The following is an 8,758-nucleotide window of genomic DNA, read 5'->3' on the forward strand; positions in this document are numbered from 1 at the left end:
CAAAACATAAAGAAAAAAATATAAACCGATAACTTTAATTCTTTTTGGAACAAGTATTTTGTCTATGATAGATAGAGTGATATTGATAATTTTATTGTACATTTATTCTATAATTAGAATTCTTTTGACTGCGTAACGCTAACTTTCTTTCTACTTCCGGTTGAAAGACACGATGACTCTCTTTCACTTCGGAAACTGTGTAGCTTTGGCATATGTCCCATACGCAATCGTTTACAAATGCTCCGGATTGTAAGTAATAATTTGAGCTAAAAAATATGCCCTTAAAATATTTTTGTTCATTTTGCACATTTATATGAGAACCGACCGGGTGACTAGACTTATTCCGAATTTTCTCACTTGTCGGTACTCTTGCATTTATTTAAACGCGTAACACCGGTTACCCCGAGTCCCCGACGACTAAACCATACTGCATATATTTTTGATAATATATTTATATTTTGAATGAAATAAAATATGCATAACATGTCAACCTAGAACCGTTTAATGCACTTATAGAACGAGATAAAGGAAAATAGTTTCTGTATAGTGCAATCAGAATTGTATCGTTTACATACTACTTTCAAACATGGGATTTTTTGACAGGGCAGAGTACAGTGCTTTTTGGAAATGTGTACAAGCCGGAGCAGCCTATCTATTCACACAGCTGTGTAAAATGCTGGTGTTAGCCACATTTTTCCCATCAACAGAATTTTCTACTGGAGGAGTTGATGTACTTGGGGTATGTTTGAAATATTGCACAACACTGCATCAGGTGGCTTGATTTGTCCAATTTAATGAATACAGGCGGATCTTCATATGATACCAATACTATAGTCTGTCCCTAATTAGTTGGTGGAATGCAAATACTGTAAGAATTGCAAAATAAAAGCAACCAGTAATTTACATAATATACCTGTATCATGACGTGATGTGTTTTTATTGGAATTTTAACATATTAAATAAGCTTTTGTAGTTTAAAAAGCCAAAACAGATAAGTACATTAAATAATATGCATGTAGATATAATGGAATGCACACCTATTCATATTATAAGTTACATTTCTTATTCAATATTTGTTCTAATTACATTTTTGTTTTGTGGTTTAGGAATTTCTGAAGTGCACTGTAGATTTGGCAGACCTTGTTGGCATTCACCTGGTGATGTCAAAAATAGCTGGTAAAGGGCAGCTGAAGTTTATGGTGGCAGGGCTGGGATGGGCAACAGCAGAATTACTCATGACCAGGTCAGTTATCAATGCAGTTGTTGACACAAGTAAAATAGCTGTAATTATTATAAGGTTTAAAAAAATGATCAAGGATTTCTATTCTCTATAGAAGGATGACAACTCTTACAAACTAATTGCTGAAGTATTCACATAAACATGATGATATTTATAAGATTATAATGTATAACATTTTACATGTTCTAAAGAATTTAATCATACAATAAATAAAGATGTGTCAAATCATGTAATGATAAACATATTCATAACTTTAATATAGGTTCATTCCCCTGTGGGTTGGAGCAAGAGGTGTTGAATTCGACTGGAAATACGTCCAAATGTGCTTTGAATCCAACATCAATTTGGTATGATATTGGAAACCATTGATAAAGCAATTTAAATTAGCTGGAGCCTTTTGAAATAAATTGTTCACACTTACGGTACATCCAAACATATATAAATCAAAATTATTTCATAGTTTCCTACCATGAGTTTTGATTTAGCACACAATAAAATTTGTTTGCACAACTGCAGTGCAGAAGCTATGCCAAAAACAGTCTTTTCATTGTGTTTTGAGATATAGTGAAAAGTACATGTATTGCCAATATTATGTTGAGCAATATGTATATTTGTCTAACAATACTTTTAAAACGTCATCGATGAAATCCAGTTTTTTGGAAAGTTCTCCGTTTTTTTTTTAACTTCTAGGTACATCACATCACAACAGCCATGTTGGTATGGTTACGTAGCAGACACGACCTTCAGAAGTCCTTCATACCGATTGTTATGACCTTGCTGGCCCTCAGCTGTTACAGACCTCTCATTGTGGAGTAGGTCTTGCAAATATTGCTTGAATATCCGTTGATTTTTTAAATTGAATTTCAACGATCCATAAACTAGCATTATATGTGTGTTCTAAAAGTTATTGACAAACTGTGTGGAATCTCGAATGGTTGATTAAAGTTAACACTGTTCAGGAGAGCGTGGTTATAACTCATAAACCAGATACCCCATGTAAAAAAATTCAATATGTAAAAAAACAATTTTGATAGGTTAACTTTTTTTTGTCAATGATGCATTTATGCAAAGGAAATGCTACGTAAAAAAAAAGAAACAGAAGAAAGGAAATGGTTTTTGCCTAGAGCAAACCTTTTACTAAGACTCTGTCCATGATTTTCATATAGGGACAAATTTCTTCTGTTTGTTTTGGAAAGATATTTTAACATAAACAATTTGAGTACATATATAAATTGATTTTGCAGAATCCTTTTCTTTAGATATCAATTACTGCATAAAAAAAAATTAGTAAAAGCAATAAAAAAAAAATCATCTTTATTCGTGACAACTTAATTAAAACAGAATCAATTTTTTTGCAACTTAGCAATTGTTAATCTTGAACAAATAGTTTAGACATTAAAAGACTACGGTAATTTGTAATGAAAAAATTGCAACAATCATGATGTCACAAACCTTGCAAAATTTCATTGCAATTAAGGTGAAGCTGGGTCACAGTATTAATTAAGATTTCTGCTCATTTTCAGGATTCTGATCCACGCGCTGGGACTGGGGTCGTGGACCCTCCTGACTGCCAAGGCTCTGTTCACCACTACCGTCAGTGTGGTGGGCCTCCAGATATTCCTGGGACTCTCTGTACAAACCGCCAACAACCACTACTGATGAACAGCGGCAGCTGCTGAATGGATCCGAGGAGGGAAGCGTCATAGGGGTGATTGAGTTTGTCATTACAATGATGGGAGAGCTATCGGGAACAAACAGAAGATGTGAAAGAGTTTTAGTAATGGTTGATTAGTGGACGGTTTAAGTACTGTGCAATAGTGTATATTTTATTGTGTGTGTGTTTGAAGGATGTGTTGTTTCTCAAAGAAAAATTTATGTACTTTCACTTCATATTCACGACATAGTCACTTATGTTTGATAAAAAAGGATGTAAGCCTCATGAAATGTTAAGATCATTTACCATGTTTACAGTCATTATATTTCTATTTCACTGTAACATTATATATTTATATAAGAATATTACTTAAAGCGAATATGAAGAACAGTGATTTGTACATTGATGAACACAGTAAATTTGAAAAGAATACATTCAATTTCTTGAGTCTTTATACAATTTATTATGTTTTACTTGTGAATAATTTACATGTACTAAAACATAGTTAAACATTGAGGCGAAAAAGTTCTTATTGTAAAATATGCTATTTGTGTACACAACATGAGACTTACAGTCTGTTATTACAACCCCGCCATTAAATCATTTATAACCCCAACATGAACCTGAACCTACTCTGAAACAATCCAGAAAATCCATTACATTTCTTAAAAACACAATTTAGAGGGTTTGTTTGTGTTTTGCACACATTTGAAAATTCAGAAAAGAAAAAGTGTGTGAAACAGGAAATATTCCAAGTAAGTTAATTACTTCCTTAAAATATCCCTACTTTTGGCATGAATCTGGCTAGAATCAAGTACAAGTAGAGAAAATCCCAAAAAATTCAAGCATAAAGCAAGAAGTTTTTGGTGTAGCAGCACTACAGAATACTGGTGGATTCATAACCAGTGACCCACAAGCTGAGGCAAATAGGCCTATAAAAAAAATTGTGTGTTTAGGGTAACACTGATGAAAAAATTAGGTAGGTAGGGATTTTTTTAATTCTATCATTTTTTTTGCATGAATCCTAAGAATGTTTGTTTGTTTCATTTAAAAAAACCCGTATTTTTATTGGAAATAAGATAAAATTCACAATCGGATAAAACAGACAACTAAAAATGGTAGGATCGGGGCATTTTTGTAGGTTAGGTCGGATTATCCTAAACACACCACTTTTTTTAAGGCCATATCTTCAATGAACAGTTCAAATCCGTACACTAGCCATGCTGCAGACAAGGGTCCTAGCCCATTCTTGGCTATGAACAGTGTATCCATTAATCCATGTGGTGTCTTCAAACTACTAACATACAAGGCTACAGGACCAGACGCTATATCGATACGTTTTCTGAAGGTAAGAGTGGTGTGCCATAGGACTGGAAGATGGCCCATGTTGTCCCTATCTTTAAGAAAGGAGTACAGCGGCCAACTATCGTCCAGTATCCTTCACGACGATTTGCTACAAGATCCGGGAAAACATCCATAAATATGTTGCATGTCAACATATTTATCTTGCATGTTAACATAACTACATGTAAGTTGCATGTTAACATAAATAAGTTGCATGTTGACATCAGTATATATGTAGCGTATCTAGCATCTTGGATGTCACATGTTGGCGATATTTGAGATTTTTTATAACTCTTATTTGATTGTAGTTTTCTTGCATGTCAACATAGTTATGTTGCATGTTGACATAACTATTTTGCATGTCAACATATTTATCTTGCATATGGGGACATAAATATTATATATTCTATACTTGTGCGACGACAATTGTGATTTATTATTGCAAACTCGATTTTTTCAAGGAAAAACAATTTGGCGTTAGTCAGTTTTAATAGAGAACCCGTTTAGTGAATATTTTTGACATTAACAATGAAATTTCAAAATACTTATGCTGCTCATTTTCAATGCGATACATAAATTTGCGCGTTTTATGAAAAAAATATTTTTAAGAATACGTTAATAGTAAATTCTTTTCAACACATCAATTATATTCACAAAAACCATTTTTCATAAAAAAAAATTACAGAATAATATACGATGCCTTTTGAGATCAATTTAATAGTTAAAGTGTATTTAAAAAATTAATTTTCGTGTCGATCATTGTTTCATACTTAATCAGTAGGGAGACGTCCCTGAATTAGAGTGGAGAAGTTTGGGGTGTGGCTCGGAGTGATGAATAAACCGGAACCATGCCCAGGAACAGAGGGTCTCCATAGTGTAAGTACTACTAAACGGTCGTCACACGATTTAAGTTCCTTTCATTATTTCTGACACATTGGTCTTAATTAATTTGTCTTTTTTGTTTAAAATACGTTGGTTTTTTTATTTACACATATGGCTCTTGAGATGGGAGCTTCAACACTGGTCGTGCTTGGAGGCACCTACGTGGTGCCCCGTCTATGGAACCCAATCAAGTCAATGATTGGTCAAGGTGTGAAAATGATCAAGTCAATGATTGATCAAGATGTGAGAGGAGTGAAGGCCGATCTCCAATACGTAAAAGGTAAAAACACAATTTTAAAAACATGCAAAGACATACAATTTTTTTTGGCAACCCATTTAAGTAAGATATACTAGTAAAATTTTATCGTTATCTGTTCAATACTGCTTTATATTTGATATCCTAGTCTATCTCAAAAATGAGACACGGAAGGCCCTGGAGATAGGAGCTTCAACATTGGCTGTGCTGGAAGCCAACACTATGGTTCCATGGATGTGGAACCTGACCAAGTCAACGACTGGTCAAGGTGTTAAAAAGATCAAGTCAGTGATTGGTCAAAGTGTGAAAAGGATCAAGTCAATAATTGATCAAGATGTACATGTGAAAAAAGTGAAGGCTGATCTCCAATATGTAAAAGGTATAAACACATGTTTAAAACATGCAAAGACTTACAAAAGATTGTTTTGCAACCAATTTGAATAAGTTTTCTATGAATCACTGATATCATAATGTATTCAATGCTGCTCTATCTTTGATATCCTTCTCTGTCTAACAGCATTAATTATTCATCAATACTTTATCGCTGAAGTCTTAATCTCCTTATATTACTAAATCATCGACGTACCATCCTTCTCTGGTGTTTCAATTTGTTGTTTGACTAATAACTGCATAACTCGTATCTTATGTTTTATAGCCAATTTCTCTTTTTGTTTAATGTAATATGTCACAACTATCTTATCAGTTCAGTATTGTTACAGTTATCTTTATCGCTAGATTTCTATATCCGAAAATGATATGTATTGTAGATTGCTGGTACAATGCATGGCCTATCCGCGACTTTGCTGTCTATGAAAGTGATGATGAATATAACAACATGGCTTCTGACGTAGTCCCTGCTGCGGATAGAGATCCTCCTGAGGATAGAGATCCTCGCGAGGCTAGCGGTCCTTCTGAGGACAGAGATCTTTCTGAGGCTAGAGGAGGTCCTACTGAGGATAGAGATTCTACCAACGATGGCGCTTCTACGTCTCAGGTGTAAGTATTACATACATGAGTGTGGCCTAGATGTCCTTATGCTTTGGCTTCATCGCTCATTACCTTTTCTGTGAATGATGTATAATTCAATAAAATATAAAACCTGGTAGGTTTAAAAATGGCACTTGGCCCGCAACTGCTTGCGAACATTTCTGTGAATGATGTATAACTCAATAAAATATAAAACCTGGTAGGTTTAAAAATGGCACTTGCCTGCAACTGCTTGCGAACTTAAAACACATTAGTTCAGTTGTTGAATGTAATGCCAACACGTACATTAAAATTATTTATATTTTAAAATATCACTAGTTTACACAATCCCAATGGGAGGAGGCGGACTATTCTGTTCTTGAAGAAGGGCAAACGCTGCAACAATATCTTTTCCTATAAGGCCTAAAAAAAATAGTGTGTTTAGGGTAACACTGATGAAAAAATTAGGTTAGGTAGGTGGGGATTTTTTTTTTTATTTTATCTATTTTTTTTGCCTGAATCCTAAGAATGTTTGTTTGTTTCATATTTAAAAACGTATTTTTTATTGGAAATAAGATAAAATTCACAGTCGGATAAAATCAGGCATCTAAAAATTTTTGTAGGTTAGGTCGGGTTACCCGAAACACACAACTTTTTTTTTAGGCCTAACACCGTCACCAAGAAATACAAGTGCAAATCGTCTTCCCCAAAAAAGCCTAGCGTTGGGATACCTGGGTTGCAAAGTAAAATTGCACGTTTTCTAAAGTAGAGCATTTTCTATATCTTTTTTCCAAATCAACATAAGGTATATTAAGCGCCCTACAAGTCAGAAACAAAGTCTGCCTTCATCACAGAGTCCGATCTAAATGGAATCGGAATTCGAGTGGTGAGACTGTATACCCTTTACGGACTCGGGGCACAGCAAGTTTGGTCAAGTCTGGTCCCACCTCTATCCAAAAGATGAAAGAGGTATAAAAGAGTGGGTGAAATGAGTAACTGTTATAAGAAAAAGCAGTTTCTGTAGGAAACTTTATTGATAAACGTTTAACTACAATTTCAACTTAAACTGGTTGGTAATTGTTTATCTGTTTTGTTTTATTGTTGATGATAGCCATGCCTCTTCATTTGTACAATTTCTCAATGTAAACAAATGTATGTGTAAACAATATTACAAGATTAATACATTGTATATGTAAACTGATTGGTAAAACCTATAATGTATAATTTCTGCGTGAAGCATCACAAATAAAAGTTCTACAAGTTACAGCGGTAGTTCTGTTTGATATGTATCAAAATCTTTCTTCTCATAATTGATTTTCATTTACCGTGTAATGTATATAATATTAATGCAACATTTAAGTAACAACAAGAGCGATAGACAACCTAATCATGTATTTATTTCCCTTGAGCAATCTTTTTGTGAGGTAGCAACATCCAATGTTTCTTCATAAGAAAGAAGATTATTTAATTCCTTAAACTTGGAAAATGAATCAAATTCATGACACTCCCTTAAGTCAAATGCAATCTTTGTGTAAAGTGGAAACTTCCAGTGTTTCTGTACATGTATAAGAAATGTATAGACCGGGCACGAATTATGCACCTTTCCTTACAGTGATCTGCCGACTTTCGGTCTAATCCGTGACACACCTTCTGTTCAGGAGCAATATTTGTGGGAATTTATAGATTCTAATGTTTTTCCATAAGAAACATATCGACCGGACACAATTGCATAGACAAACAGACGGACGGGCAATGTAATTCCAATATACCAAAAACTTTACAAGAAAGATAATAGTCCTCTACCAAAATTGCGTATTTGATGTCCTGTGGGATAGAGGTTTTGACTCTAGGGCGGAACAAAAATGATGTAAATCTGCTGAGACTGAATTGAAACTAACTTCATATTTAAAAAGACCATGAAGCCTTCTGCAAAACTGAAAATTTCATGTCCGCCAGGGAACGTGTTTTAATTGACTCCAGGGCGGGACAATGTTGGTGAATGTATTATTATAATATTTCTATATAACGCGTTATTTGATTGGTTCTAGACAATCACGTGTCACAGCAATGAAACTTCCTATTATATTTAATCTTCTTCTTTACTTCTGCTAATACTGAATTGAAACTGACGGCATATATAGTTAGATAGAACAAAAAGCCCCCAGTCTTACCACAACTGTAAATATCTTCAGGAGGGGGTGGGGGGAGGGGTGGCTGTTCATTAAAAAAACTGAACAATGGATGATTTACTGTTCTTTATACACCGGTATGTAAACATAAAGCGAATGCAAATCATTTGAGGATAAAATGCAGTTTACAAATTTTTGAAAAATTAAATATCCTGGGAAAGAATTTCTGTCTGGCCCTTGGGGATGGGGGTTATGTAAAACATGTGTATCAGCCAACTTTAATTACT

General features: G+C 34.2%; 2 protein-coding genes across 2 annotated transcripts; both read left to right on the forward strand.

The window, feature by feature from the left end:
- The first annotated feature begins 117 nt into the window (after positions 1-117).
- Positions 118-3,326, forward strand: LOC128156177 (transmembrane protein 147-like). The gene is made up of 6 exons (XM_052818214.1): positions 118-249; positions 604-739; positions 1,107-1,243; positions 1,503-1,587; positions 1,931-2,052; positions 2,764-3,326. Exons 1-6 carry the CDS (start codon positions 173-175, stop codon positions 2,897-2,899), a joined length of 693 nt encoding a protein of 230 aa, XP_052674174.1. The 5' UTR covers positions 118-172; the 3' UTR covers positions 2,900-3,326.
- Positions 3,327-4,824: 1,498 nt separating this feature from the next.
- LOC128191275 (uncharacterized) lies at positions 4,825-6,376 on the forward strand. The gene is made up of 3 exons (XM_052863359.1): positions 4,825-5,400; positions 5,525-5,755; positions 6,144-6,376. Exons 1-3 carry the CDS (start codon positions 5,232-5,234, stop codon positions 6,374-6,376), a joined length of 633 nt encoding a protein of 210 aa, XP_052719319.1. The 5' UTR covers positions 4,825-5,231.
- The last annotated feature ends 2,382 nt before the right edge of the window (positions 6,377-8,758 follow it).

Source organism: Crassostrea angulata, chromosome 7 (genome assembly GCF_025612915.1).
Source record: "Crassostrea angulata isolate pt1a10 chromosome 7, ASM2561291v2, whole genome shotgun sequence".
Lineage (NCBI taxonomy): Eukaryota > Metazoa > Mollusca > Bivalvia > Ostreida > Ostreidae > Magallana > Magallana angulata.

What these genes read in the sequence shown, in the direction of transcription:
- LOC128156177 (XM_052818214.1), top strand. Translation starts at nt 173, where the DNA reads ATGACTCTCTTTCACTTCGGAAACTGTGTAGCTTTGGCATATGTCCCA. An exon ending in GTTTACAAATGCTCCGGATT is followed by an intron (nt 250 to 603) that starts GTAAGTAATAAT and finishes ATTTTTTGACAG; the next exon opens with GGCAGAGTACAGTGCTTTTT. An exon ending in TACAGACCTCTCATTGTGGA is followed by an intron (nt 2,053 to 2,763) that starts GTAGGTCTTGCA and finishes GCTCATTTTCAG; the next exon opens with GATTCTGATCCACGCGCTGG.
- LOC128191275 (XM_052863359.1), top strand. Translation starts at nt 5,232, where the DNA reads ATGGCTCTTGAGATGGGAGCTTCAACACTGGTCGTGCTTGGAGGCACC. An exon ending in CGATCTCCAATACGTAAAAG is followed by an intron (nt 5,401 to 5,524) that starts GTAAAAACACAA and finishes TTGATATCCTAG; the next exon opens with TCTATCTCAAAAATGAGACA. An exon ending in TGATCTCCAATATGTAAAAG is followed by an intron (nt 5,756 to 6,143) that starts GTATAAACACAT and finishes TATGTATTGTAG; the next exon opens with ATTGCTGGTACAATGCATGG.